The sequence below is a fragment of the Cornus florida genome, unplaced genomic scaffold (assembly GCF_030987335.1).
Source record: "Cornus florida cultivar Cherokee Brave unplaced genomic scaffold, ASM3098733v1 CherokeeBrave_3.0.0_Hap2_Chr05, whole genome shotgun sequence".
In the NCBI taxonomy this organism is placed as follows: Eukaryota; Viridiplantae; Streptophyta; class Magnoliopsida; order Cornales; family Cornaceae; genus Cornus; species Cornus florida.
The window spans coordinates 98,229,283-98,244,241 of record NW_026775575.1 but is presented as its reverse complement, the minus strand read 5'-3'; the positions used below and the strand labels follow the sequence as shown (position 1 = coordinate 98,244,241).

The window sequence follows — 14,959 nt, the reverse complement described above, 5'->3', positions numbered from 1 at the left end:
AGGGGTTTATATGTAATTATTTAGTAGGATAGGGTTTTTTTGTAATTTCTAAATCTTAGAGTGCAATTACAATATTATAATGGTAATTATTGTAATTAATTGGATATGGTAGAGTTATGAGATAACTCAACCTCTATCCAATTGGAGCTAAGATAAGGATTTACTTTGATCCTCATCTCTAGCCCTATTACTTAAATGGTGCATATATTGTCGTTGCCCTCAGGTCTCTATTACAAATTATCAGACGTAAAAACAGTCTTTTGAAAATAAAGAGATTGAGGCTAATAGACACGTGGTTCCCACAAGTTAGACCATCTATTATGGGGTTATAGAGGTGAGGTTTCACTGGTGTTCAGGGCAAAGGAGGAGTGCGTGAGTGCGTTTCACTGTTGTTCTCGGAGTGATGTCGTATTTGACGATCAATTGTCAAAATGTATGAGATCCTTTTTTAGTATTTCTTGATTTGATGAAAAATCAAATAGATAATATCCTGAAATTTTATTAAATGCTTCCGTTTTGCTTTCACCTATTAGGTGCATTTGCTATGACGCTCTATGAAGATCGCCTGTAACGAGTGGGCGCTTGCTCATATATCCAAAAGCTCAAGTTGTTGGGTAGTACTGCGTACCCATTCATTTATATCCAATCATTTTTCCATCCAGATCCGGTGTGGGACAAATGACCCTTGTTATATTCTCCCCTACCTAAACCTACGTAATGCCCTCGTTGCGATCAGACCACCCTGCCTATCTGGATGTCTTTCGAGCCAGACTATTGGCGTGACACTGGATCAAGGATTGGGTCTGGCTCTGATACCAATTGTAACAGGTGGGCGCTTGCCAATTTACCAAAAAGCTCAAGTTGTTGGGTAATGCTGCATATCCACCCATTTATACCCAATTACTTTTCCATCTGGATCTGATGTGGGACAAATGACCCTTATTACACCTACCCATCACGTTGACTCTATTGCCATCCATATCACTTCATTGGCCTCGCAGCTCATTACAATCAAACTGGTACATCGATGGCTTATTCCTTGCAGCGGAGTATCTTCTGGTGTAAATTGCAAAAATGTTGAGATTTCTATAATTAATGGCATATGAAGAAATAACAAAAACAAAAACTGGGCGAGTCATTGTACGGTAATTTGAAGTCCATTCCGGTACAATGAATAGATTATTTTCAAAAGAAATTATGAGATTATATGCAAGGTTGCCTTAAGGAAGATAAGAGGAGCAATAAAAAAACCAAATTGTGATTGTACATGTCTAAAATTCTTGCAATTTTGGCTTATTAACGGTTGCGTTGTTTCGGTCGTCGTATACGTTCTTAAAGTTAAAAGCTTTCTTTAAGGGCATTGCTGCTAGGGTTTTGGATGGAGGTTGGACATGGAGATGGAAAGATATTTACTTCATCGTGAAGAGAGAGAAAGATAGAAGATCGTGTTGCAGAACGAAAGGAAAAAAAAAAAAAAAAAGGAAAAAAAAACGGTTTAACCTGCAAAAAATGGGCAATGCCCGTCTTTAATTTTTTTTATTTTTTATTTTTAAACACATGTTTCAATGACATTAGATCACATCATATGGAGAATGAACTTCATCCTCTTAGATAGAGGACCCAAGGATTGTCCCTAAAAATATGAGAACGGATCCTCTCTAAGAAAAATTCTCTCCAAGCATCTACAAGTACTAATCATACTACTATCAAGGCGCCACATCAACAACTTCTTTGACTCACTGAATATACTAAAAGTTACTGCACTTTTTAAAAATATCTAACTATGTTAAATTACAAATTTACCCACATTAAAAAAAACTTTTTTTCTTCTTTCTCATCTCTTCCTTTTCTCTCATATATATAACATATATATATATACACACACACACACACACATCGCTAGATATATATATATATATACATACAAATTATATACTGTCGGAGTCTTGGTGATGATGTCTCTGGCGTTCATGTGCTCGGAGAAGGCGGCCATGGGTCTTGTGATATGGCTTCCATGTCTACAACAGGACCATCTCCAAGGTCGAAGAAACCCTAGATCGAGCCCACTGCAAAAGTATCATCTTTGTCTATGGAAATGAAACCCCTACATAGAGTGAGAGAGAGGGCAAAAGAGGAGATGGACGGAGTTACCTCAACCCCTCTCAAAATTGCACAAACCCCCTCTCTTTGATCCATCTTTCCCTTGCTTAAGCTCCAAATCATTCAAACCCATTTCCTCATTCCCTTCAACAACCCCAAAACCCAGATCAGTCAGTTTCACTGATGATGTTGCATGTAACTCGCGATCACGGCTTGACCAGACCCAATTTGCTCCTTTTCTTGATCCGCCATTGACAAACTCTCTCTCTCTCAAACCTTATCTTTCTTTATTTATTTCTATGTTGTTCCAGAGGGTTGTGTGTCTCATCAAATTGGGTTCACAAGAATCCGTTGAAAAGTGGCGAACAAATGCTTCAAAACTTCAATTACCAAAACTGTTCAAGCTTGAAGCCTTCTAATCAATTAATAATTCAAATGCTTGGTGATGGCAATCAACAAAACTGTTCAAACTCTTAAATATATATTATTGGAGAACTATAATTGAATTTCCTAAATCGGATGTAAATACAAGTTGAAGGATCATAATCAATTTTAATTGGAATTGACAAATATATATATATATATAGGAGAGAGAAGGAACAGAGGAGAAAGAGAAATTTTTTATTTTTTAATGTGGGTAAATTTGTAATTTAACATAGTTAGATAGTTAGAATTAATACATGTAGCTACTTGGAGAGAATTTTTGTTGAAGAGAATTCGTTCCCTAAAAATATATTGTGTACAAAATAAAAAAAGTTATCAACTTATCATTAACAACATTTTGAAATTTATTTTAACCAAAAAAATAAAAGAAAAAAAAAAAGCATTTTGAAATTTAAAATACATGACGTGAAATTTGAAGTTGCAGGAGGATTTTGATTTCTAAATTGAAACCACAATTGTCCCCGGGAAACACCACCGAACTGGCACACAGTGAGAGAGCGTGTATTGCTAACATCCCAATCTTTAGCCCGTCGACCAATCACAAAGCAATCTAAATTTATGTCCCTCACCAGACTTTTGTCCTCGCCTGCCCATCCATGATCCACCATAAATCCCAAATCAAACTCCCCTCATTTTTGTATGTATTTTTGTTTATTCTCTCATCCCTAAATCAACCGACCATCTCTCTTTTATTACACTTTCTTCCCTAGTACATTAATTATATTATTATTATTTTTTTCATTATATATATTTATTTGATTTCGAATCGCCTCCGCAAGAGATTCATTGCATTTGTCTTGTATTTATTGCATAAATAATGTAAAATTGTTATGTAAAGTTATTAATGATGCACTGATAAAGAACAAACACGAATGAAAACAATATACAAGAAGTTTGGGTTCATATTTCATTTTATGTCTGAATGATGTTGTAATTTGTTAACACATTAATTTAAAATTTTCAATGCACTTACTTAAGTTTTTCAATATATTTATTTTATTTTTAATACATTAATTATGTTTTTCAATACATAAAATTTGGCTAAAATAAGGAAATTAAATATATATTTTCATTATATATATAAAGAATAAGAATGAGTTGTTCAAAATGTAATTTATAGCAAAAGCCCATGACAAGTATCATGAGATTCACCTCATTCTAGCATTACTCTTTACATACTTGCGCCAGTGTATATTTTATATTGTTTTCTGGCCGCGCTTTAGAAGACATTGAACACAGAAGGGTTGAGTCAGACCCGACCACGAAGGACATGGAGATGGAAGCTATGGCCTCGGCGATCGGGGTTTCCGTCCCCGTTCTCCGATTTTTGTTGTGTTTTGTGGTCACGATTCCGGTCAGCTTCCTCTGGAGATTCATCCCCGGTGGACCAACCGCCAAACACCTCTACGCCGCCACGTCCGGCGCAATCCTCTCCTACCTCTCCTTCGGATTTTCCTCCAACCTCCACTTCTTGGTCCCCATGTTCCTAGGCTACGCTTCCATGGTCCTCTATCGTCGCCGATGCGGCCTCATCACCTTCTTCCTCGGATTCGGTTACCTCATTGGCTGGTACGTATCTGATTGTTTAATTTCTAAACTTGCGACATTATATATCTTCCATGTCTCGTTTATAATGTTGTTCATATATATATATATATTGAAAAAAAAATGTAGACATTTTAATGTTTGCATTGAATGTGACTCGAAAAAAGGGTAAACCCATACTCAGTTTTAATACAATTATATTGCTTAATGGACAATTAATTAACAAGAATGGGAGAGATTCAAATTATTTCTTTTCACTGTCCTCTGTTTTCTCAGGATACAAACATATTTAATTTTTAAGTTTAATTTTAAGAAAATGCTACTTTCTTATGGGATTAAATTGATTGGCATATTCACGTTAATGGGATTTCGGGGCTTTCTTCAGGAAAGTGTAATTGTGAAATTGTCAATGTGATATGCGTATATATTTTATGGCCTTCTGTTTTTTCTTCTCTGTAAATTGTGCTAGGCTTATGCACGTTTTGATGGCTTCTAAGTGACAAGTTATACAGTAGGAGGTTCATATATTGGAGTTAGCAGAAGTTTAATTTCTTAGTGGAGGAATATGCTTTGCTTGTTGATATATTGATCTTACTTTGGAAGGCTCTAAAAGCACTTCTACAAAGTCTTCAAGTCACAAGTCGCCAGTTTCATGACTAGGCTTTTTTGAATGAAAACAAGTAAATATAAAATCAAATTACATTGGTGGTCGGCTTTATGCATCCTTATTTGCCATTTTGCTAAATTCAACTCGTGTGTACAAGTTCTCTCATTGCTTCACTCCTTTTTTATTTTTTATTATATGAAAATTAAATGGGAATCTTTGTTATGTATTTAGAGATATGAACTTATTTAAGACTTGCAATTTATTTATTTATTTTTTATTTAGAGAAGTTATTCAAAATTCTTGACTTTTTGAATACATGTGTAGCCATGTATACTACATGAGTGGGGATGCATGGAAGGAAGGAGGTATCGATGCTACTGGTAAGAATTATCTCTGCCTTCTTCCTAAGTAGATTATTTGGGTAAGGTCAAAGGTGATAATTGAAGTCCCTGTGCTCTAAAGAAGTTGATATAATGGCAGAAATGAAAAGCTTAAAAGCACATGTTTGTTGGTCTATGAACTTTATAAGAATTTTAATAAATCTTAATTATGAGTAGGTTTCTAATTCACTTTGGACCTTCTTTTTTATTTTTTATTTTTGGTGTTTTGTTTGTGCACGTGGTTGATAATTTGGTATGTAATTCTCAAAAGTGATAATGTGCAATAGAAGCGAAACAAACATATCCTTGATGATGGGTAAGATATAGTATTTTGGATCCTAGCAATTGGTCCACTGTTTTAAATTTCAAATTATGACATGCTAAACCCTTTTGATAATCTTGGAAGTATGATAAAGATCCACATGTTTTTACTATTCAATTCTAATAAAAATCCCAGCTATAAGAAAGTACTGAAGTAATTTTTTCTTTCAAACGTTAAATAAAATAATAAAAAAAATCATGTAGGATTCCAACGATATAATTTATTTATTTACATATAATTAATTAGAAGTTCTTCTTTAACATGGAATTTCATTTCTGTAGTTTGGAAAATTCTTTAGCTCATTATTTCCTTTGGAGAAGAAAAATTGGTTAAGTGATTTTTATTATTTTTTTCTTTTTCCCAATTTATCGTATTATGCAGTTAGTTTGGCTCTCCATGGAAACTGTATTAGGTTTGCCCCTGGGAGCAAGGCAGGATTATTAGCTTCATTTTATTGCATAAGATTCTTGTTGGCCCACTTTTGAGTCATCAGAGACATTCTCTAAACCACAGAAGATTGTTGTTGTCTTTGAGGAAAAAGAGAAAAAAAAAGAAAGAAAGCAAGGCAATTGAGATATGATAAAACTTTAAAACATATTATCCATAAAATATGTATGGGCTGTGAATAGAATGCCAGCACTTTACTGATTTGAATTACCTCTGTAACAAGAAGGTTTTAATACCTTTTGCTGTTATGATTGTGGTTTTTGGGCCCTGATGCCAATGCTGCTACTTATTCATTTCAAGGATGCATTGTTGAACACCTCATATCCTCGTTGGATATTGAAATCCGATTCAATGGCCTCATCACATTAAAAAAAAAAAAAAAATTATCGTGGAGGAATTTTTACAAGGATAAGACCTGTTTAACTACCGTCTACTGACTTCATACTGGAAAATACCTGGATCGACAATGTGAAACTTGTTCGTCTTTAAAGGTAAACTTATGATTCTTTAAGAAAATTTGACTAAATGCTATGTTTTTGGAGGGCATAGTCAACAAAATCAATTGGTTCTTTTAAATTGTAACTCATATATAAAGGTGTGATTGTCTACATAAGCTATGTATTTGTCCTACCTTTAATTTTTGCCTCTTTTTCCTTTTGGTTGCACATCAGTAACTTCGTAAATCAACTTACATATCTAAGAACCTTTCCACACCAAATTATACATTTTCTATAATCCTGAATAAGTTATGTTTTTCCAATATATAGGTGCCTTAATGGTGTTAACACTGAAAGTCATTTCTTGTGCAATAAATTATAATGATGGATTATTAAAGGAGGAAGGTCTGCGTGAGGCACAAAAGAAAAATCGGTTGCTCAATTTGCCTTCATTAGTTGAATACTTTGGTTACTGCCTCTGCTGTGGAAGTCACTTTGCGGGGCCAGTTTATGAAATGAAAGATTATCTTGAGTGGACAAAAAGGAAGGGGGTAATTCAACTATTTTGTTAGCATGCTTCTGTAGTTCTAACAATTTTGTACATCTATCTCAGTGAAATTAATCAGTGCTCAGCTTTGATTATTATATTTTTCTCAGATTTGGATGCATCCCGAGAAGGAACAACCACCATCACCTTATGGGGCAACAATCAGAGCTCTCGTCCAAGCTGCTTTTTGTATGGGCTTGTACTTGTACCTGGTCCCCCATTATCCGCTGTCCCGATTTACTGATCCCATGTACCAAGAGTGGGGGTTCTGGAAGCGATTGCAATACCAGTACATGTCTGGCTTTACAGCCCGCTGGAAGTATTATTTCATCTGGTCAATCTCAGAAGCTTCTATCATTATTTCTGGCCTGGGTTTCAGTGGCTGGACAGATTCTTCTCCACCGAAACCACAATGGGACCGTGCAAAAAATGTTGATATTTTGGGCGTTGAACTCGCAAAGAGTGCGGTTCAGATTCCACTTGTATGGAACATACAAGTCAGTACCTGGCTACGTCATTGTGAGTTTCCATCAATTCCAAGAATTAAATGTTTTCTTTTCCCATCTTCTAGAGGTTTTCGTTGCTATCTCAGTAGCATGTTGGTACTTCTTAGTGTTTAGCCAGAAAACCTGAATTTTCATCTGTGCAGTGAGAAAGACCTAAACACAGCTAAATATGGATTTTGTTTGAGTTCAATATATGTATACTTGCGATCTGATTGGAGGAAAGGAATTTAATTCATTTCTTTCTCTTTTTTTGGTCAAATTTGTATACCTTTAATTTAAGATTATCACAAATATACAGTTAATAGTTATGATGCCTGTTTGAAATCGTGATTCAGTTCATTACCAACCCTAAATCCAGAAAGTCGTACAGCATTTGCATTGTTCATAGTTGGAGAAAATACTTACATGTTCATACTGGAAACTGTTATGAAACCTGACCTTGACTAACTACCCAGTTCTGAAATCAAATAAATGACCCGAAGTCATTGGTTTAACATTTTGGAGCACTGGTTAATGTTATATTAAGAATATGGGCAAAGTGCAAAAGATACAAGATTCCATGGTTCAAATGTTTGTCATGAATTGGTTTGGAATGCTGAAGTTCATTAATTTCAGTTTAGCTGGCTGTAAATATTATATCAAATATCAAGATGTAGGAGAATGAATGGTGATGGGATGGGTGGTCAGGTTGTACTTGGGTGGGTAAACATATGATGCCAATCTGATGAGGATAGACAGCTAAATATGTTTAACTCCAAGTGTCTGAGAGGTTGGGTTAAATCATCATCAATCTCTCATATAAATGAGGTCGGCTGCACGAATTATCTTTTTCCATTCTTTTCTATTACAAGCCATCTCTCTTATATCATTTAAAATTTAAAATCATTTTTAGTAAGTTCATCCCTTGATTATTTCGATCGCCATACAAGTTAGTCTTCCTCCTCTTATGTGTACATTTATAGGCCTTTGTTGAATATGTCTATACTACTCAAGTCTACTTTCTCTTATTTTATCACCAATAAGCGTCATTCCTAATTTCTCCCTCACACTTTGATTGATAACGTTATTTCTTTTAGTCATTCCTACCATCCATCTTCACATCCTCGTTTCATTTACATGCATTCATTGTTTTGTTTCTTTTTGAACCCCCCAACAATCTGCTCCATAAAAAATAGTTGGCCTAATAATTGTTCTGTAAATTTTTTCATTTAATTTATTTGTTATTATTTCATCACATAAAACACCACTAAGCTATCTCCAGTTCGTGCAACCTGATCCAATTGTATTTAGTTATATCACCATCTATCTCATCGCCCTTTTGTATTGATCTTAAATATAAAAAAAAAATTTGGTTATTTTGGGTAATCCTCGATTTTGAAGTGTGTCATTATAATATCAACGACGAATTGTTATTAACTTTACATTGCACATTTCAGTTTTAGTCCTACTAATTTTTAAGCATTTTAATTCTAATACATTTCTCCGCATCTCTAATTTTACTGCTAAGTTTCATTAGAAGCATCTTATAGCACTAAATTATTGGCAAATAACATCAACATGAAACGTTTCCTTTTAAGTTTTTTGTGATTTCATCTAAAATTATTATGAATAGCGATGGACCTGGGACTGTTGGGTTAATTGTTCATACTATAAAACTGTCAGGACGGGAGTTTATGTAAGTTGTAAATGGGTTTGGATCTGTGAAGCATGATTCGACTGTTCAATGTGATATTTCCATCCGTTATATAACATTTTGCCTTTTCTCTGGATTTTTAAAGTGATAAATTCTATCCATTATCTAATATTCTGGTGTTTTATTAGATGTTTACGAGAGGCTCATTCAGAATGGGAAGAAACCTGGTTTCTTCCAGTTGCTGGCTACACAGACTGTCAGTGCTATTTGGCATGTGAGTATAGACTTAAGCTTTATGCTGTCAATAAAATGATTAGCTTGTCAATTGATGAGTTAATATTGTTTGTTTCATAACTTGGCAATTGTTTACAATATAATTAGCATATAACATTCCACTGGTTGTGAATGTGTGTGGATTAAAAGTAGTACTGCTCGGCATGTTTTGTGTGACAAATGCATTTTTCTTTTACCTTGACATGATATAATATTTGTGTGGAATGCAATAAATTTATCATTGAACTTCTATAATCTGATGGATGTTATCATCATCTCTGTTAACTTTGTTTTTTCTGCCAGAAAAGCAGCATGTGATTGTGGTTCACTGAATATTTTTTGATGTGTTTTCTGTAAGTTTATGTGGTTTTGTCAGTTGATATCTTCGAGCAGATCTGTCTTGTGCCTGTTAAAAGAAGATTTTTGGAAAGTATATTCTTGAAACTGGGTCAATGCCAATGCAAGCCATCACCTATTTGTTTGGTTCTTGGTAATAATAGCTTTCATTGTTTATGCAATTATTTTCAATCTTTCTTAAGCCAAGCCTTGTCCTCGTGAACTCTTACCTGTTCCTTCATTTGGTTTCACTGTTTCCAAAACTTATTTGGCTTGTCGTGCACCCAACTAGATGGATCAACATTAGGATGCTATAACTATAAATCAATGTTCTTGTCCCAAAAACCTTGTATCTCCTTCTTCTTTTTTTTTTTTTCTTTTTCCCCCCTAATATTTTAATATTTCCTTCAATCTATATAATCAATTATTATCTCAGTACGAGTATTAGCATGTGAATTTTGCTGCACATATTCTGCTTCAATAACCGCGTTGTTTCATTAAATGCTTCACTCTATAACATTTGAACTGAGTCATATTTCCGGGTTTCAGGATAAGTTTTTATCTTTAAAATTTCCTTATTCAATAAGTTAATTTATTGTTTAAATGCTCTCATCATATTACAGGGATTATATCCTGGGTACATCATATTCTTTGTGCAGTCAGCATTGATGATTGCAGGTTCAAGAGGTAACAGTCGTGGTTCCTTTTTATTTTTATTTTTTATATTTTTTACAATTGGTCCTCAATTCAAAATTTTAGATAGTTAATTGTTTCCTTGATCGCGTTAATTTTTATTTATTTTTTATTCCATATTTGTATGAGCAGTTATTTACAGATGGCAACAAGCTATTCCTACAAATATGGCTCTGATTAAGAAGGCATTAGTATTTATGAACATTTCTTACACAATTTTGGTGTTGAACTACTCTTGTGTTGGTTTTATGGTTAGTTTTTCTCCCCCTCTTCCATGGAAAGAAATGAAATTATCTTTAAAGCTGTAATCTTATACAAATGTTTAATATTTCTCTGCCTGTATGTCACAGGTATTAAGCCTACATGAAACAATTACTGCATATGGGAGTGTATATTTCATTGGGACCATTCTTCCCATAGTAATCATCCTCCTCGGTAAAGTAATTAAACCCGCAAGGCCTGCCAGGTCTAAAGCTGTTAAAGAGCAATGAGGTAGAATCCCATTTCCTGCTGCTTTTTGGAGTGTATGGAATTAGGACACTACTTTTTGCTGCATCACTTGTTTTTTGACTAGCTGTAACATATGTTCTGATCTTTGTAGTCGTTAAGCTCATTCAGTTAATAATTTACTCTCAAGCATCAGCGTTTCTTCACACAGGCGCAACACTTGCGTCTGTTGTATGGAATTAGGACACTGCTTTTTGCTGCATCACTTGTTTTTTGACAAGCTGTAACATATGTTCTGATCTTTGTAGTTGTTAAGCTCATTCACTTAATAATTTACTCTCAAGCATTGGCGTTTCTTCACACAGGCGCAACACTTGCATCTGTTTTGTGCCCAGGTGCGCCTATGACAACATTTGCGCCTTTAATATGGAATATGAATTATGTTTAATAGTAATTTAAAATTTCAATTGTGCGCCTTGCTTCACTCAGGCTTGCGCCTCGCCTTGCGCCTAGGCTTCAAAGGATCTTTTGCGCCGTAATGCGCCTTGGGCCTTTGATAACACTGCATCCACATAAACAACCAACTTTGCAACCTTTTCATAAAACCACATTAGTATTAGGAAACATCATCATCATCCTTGCCTTAATCCCATATGAATGGAGCTGGCTACGTGAATTCCCTTTTTCCATTCTTTTCTATTACAAGCATTCTCTCTTATAACATTTATCTTCAAATCATTTTTAATGAATTCATCCCAAGTCAACTTAGGTCGTTCTCTTTGCCTTCTACCTTATGCAAATTAGTCTTCCTCTTCTTACCGGATCATCTTTGGATATGTCTATAGATATTATGGAAACATCTTTCTCATAATATATATGCCAAGTGATTAACCAGAAAAAGAAAAGGAAAAAAAAAGGAGAAATTATACCAAACAAAAAAAGAGAAAAATGTAATAGTCGTAAAACAATATGAAGAACTGGCCTTTGTGCTTTGGAGGTATGTTTGTTGATCCCACTTGATTACTTGAAAGAGATGAGGGATTGAGTGGTAATTCTGCAGGAGTTGGGCGGTGGCTAGCGGCTAGCCGTAACTAAGCCAAGAGACAGGATAGGATAACAAACACTTCACTTCGGAGGAAAAAAGAAAAAGAACAGTGGGAAAATTATAAAGATGGTAATAGTAACATATACATATTAAAGGTGAACTAAGGCGCAAAGGTCTATTGGAGCCTAGGTGCAATGTGCAAGGCGAGGTGCGGGCTTGAGTGAGGTAAGGCGCAATGGTGCATGTCACTTACAACATGCAAAAAAAATCATATACTATTGCAAATTTGGAACATTGGAATAATACAATTATTTAATTCTTTTTTAAAAATATGTAATCACAAATATTCATATTAAGAGACATTGATTCAAGAGAACATATCATATAGAAGACATGCATATAATCCAAAATTTCATTTATCAGAAATTAATTTAAAAAAATTAAACATTTTACAATTGAAAATATATCCATAAAATACATCAGAATAAAGATGGAAAACACAATCAGCAGGGCCCACAGAAAAATGCAACAAGCATAGCTGATGGACCACAAAAAAATCAACAAAGAACACAAGTGGACATGAGAAATGCAGCAGAGAAATCTGGAACACAGCCCCGGAAAACAGATAGAGGAATATGTGTGCTTTGCTTTTGGGACCATTTAGAACATATCTTTGTTCACCCCACACCTCAATGGATGTGTGTGATTAACAGCTCTAAACTGGTCAAGTTTCAAGATCATCGCTAAACTTGAAAGAATGGTTTAGTTTCATGTGCTTTCAGAACTTGCAGCTAGTGTGAGAGGTTTCACTATAGAAACCGTAGATACTTTGACTGCATTTATTTTTTTATTTCAGGAAAAAGAACCTTCTTTAAGCTTGATAAATTCAAGCAAGAGTTACTTTTTCATGATCTATTCCACTGTTTTTATGTGACTTTGCTAAAATTTCCATCTTAAACTTATGCTACATTGTATTATTGAATTGTCCAGGAACGGAAACCAGAGACTCGAAGATTGTAGGACCCTCATTGTTGGTTTGTGGTTTTATGTTGGTTTGCATCTTGAGGTATGTCGAGTCGTTTCATTGTGGCCAATTTGGCCGAGGAAATGGCTGTAGGCATGGAATCTGGACCACTCCACCAAGTGATGAACTGGCCTTAACCCCACCTCTTGATAATAATTCAAGAGTTTTGGATTATACATATGTAGGATAATGCTGAAAAATCCCGAACAGTTTTTTCTGTTTCGATAATGTAAGAGATGCCTGAGGGTGGTGCAATCTCATGGTTAGAGCTATCAAGGTGGTAGTTCAATTTGTATTCACTGGTAAACATTCGCACTCTCCATTATTGCTCGTGCTTACAACAGCGCGAATGAATTATGTGATATCGACAGGGTTTTTTATAGTTTGCATAAGATTGGGTTCTTTAACAAAGAGTTCACTTGTGATGTTTGTTTGAACAAAAGTGACAGCAGTGTCCCTCTAAAATGAGCACCAACCAACTTACCAGACAGCTACTCATTTGTTAGTACATTCATATACGTGATACATATAATATTTTGAATATTTGACCCAAGAAAGCTAACCAAATGCCTACTGAAAACTTGATTTTGGTTTAATTTATTTTAATTTACTTTAATTTCTATTACTTGCGCTTTTCCCGGGACAATTTTTTTATTTTTTTTCACTAAACTGATGAGTTTTAGCAGTCCCAATATGCGCTGTGAAGCCAGAACTATTTTACTTGATGACACTAAAGGACAAGTGTGTGAGCATTGTTATAACATAAATGCAACTGTTATGACTCTGAAAAATGGTCCCTTTCCGCTTGGTGCTGTGAGAAAATATCTGTGTTTGAGATCACCGAATTGGAAGAAATTTTGAAAGTAGAAGCAATTTAGGTAATGGTGGCTTGGATTTGGAATTGGAAATAAATTTGGATGTGTTCGATTATATGAAATTAAAATTTTAGAATTGGAATCCGTGGAATTTGAGAAAAACAATTTAATCAAACTTTTTTCAAATTTTAACAATTTCAATTTTAAGACTTAGCCAAAGGGGTGTAACTTTATTCGGTTGCATAATTGGAGCCTTAAAATTGGAATTTGTAGAAAATTTAACAATTTCAATTCTAAAGTTTCAATTTCATGTAACCGAACACACTCTTACTTAAAAATTTAAACTAAAATTTCAACAAATCTAAATCTAAAATACGCTCCCAATTGCAACATCAAAATTTTTACTTGTAAAAATGTTCGGTCTTCTTGGAAGGTGATTTGCAGGAACCACTTTACAAGATCGGTTTGAGAGCAGGGGCAGAGCTCCCTGTGGGCTAACCTGGCTATAGCCCAGCACAACCTAAGCTGCCCAATCCATAATAAAATATAAATGATAAATGGCCCAGCCCATTAAACAAGTCTACAAACAAATTAGAATTAAAAGATTGAAGAAGACTTGGGGGCTGTTTGAGTGTTTGGCATAATGTGGTATTGTTTTTAGCGTATTTATCTTCTTTGCTTGAAATTTTTTTTTTCACAGTAAATTCTCTACTTCAATTTTTTTTTAGCCCCCCCTATTTTCAAATCCTGGCTCTGCCTTATTTGAGAGGAACAGAAATAACTTGTTAAAAGATACAGTTATTCATTTTTGCAGCATCTTAATCAATGGATTCTCACCCATAAACAAGTAACTTTGTAAAAGATATAGTTATTCTGACTCTGACTATTTGAGATTATTATTATCATTATTTTATTTTTTGTCTTACAAATTCTTACCATTCACTTGGAGGAACTTAAACCCTATACCATTCGCTTATTAAGGAAAAGAATATCATTTGATCACAAGCTTAGTTGGCCTGACTGAAATTAAGTATCAATTTATTGAGAGAGAGAAATTATTGAATTCGTCGGCTACTTTTAATTGGATGATAATAGTAGTAGTATTATTTGTTGTAAACGATAAAGACAACCGATATATTTTTTTTGGTAATAAATAAGTATAGTTGAAAAAAAAATTAACTATCAAAATTTTAATACGTATATAGTAATTCTTATCAGTCTCTCCCAACACAATCTTAGCTGGCCATTATCATTAAAATTATTCTTCTTCTTGGCCCCTCTCTCTCTATATATAATTATATATATAGACGACTATTGGTTTTACAGATAATGGATAGTTCCATATAATTATTTTCGTT

The 14,959-nt window shown here is 34.3% G+C and overlaps 1 protein-coding gene across 1 annotated transcript; it reads left to right on the top strand.

Annotated features, from left to right (window-relative positions):
• The first annotated feature begins 3,758 nt into the window (after positions 1 to 3,758).
• LOC132307853 (lysophospholipid acyltransferase 1-like) lies at positions 3,759 to 13,262 on the top strand. Its single transcript, XM_059805725.1, has 9 exons — positions 3,759 to 4,113; positions 5,021 to 5,076; positions 6,613 to 6,833; positions 6,940 to 7,348; positions 9,157 to 9,242; positions 10,201 to 10,264; positions 10,403 to 10,521; positions 10,621 to 10,762; positions 12,753 to 13,262. The coding sequence occupies exons 1-8, from the start codon at positions 3,815 to 3,817 to the stop codon at positions 10,759 to 10,761; spliced, it is 1,395 nt and encodes a 464-aa protein (XP_059661708.1). The 5' UTR covers positions 3,759 to 3,814; the 3' UTR covers position 10,762; positions 12,753 to 13,262.
• Positions 13,263 to 14,959: the final 1,697 nt, after the last annotated feature.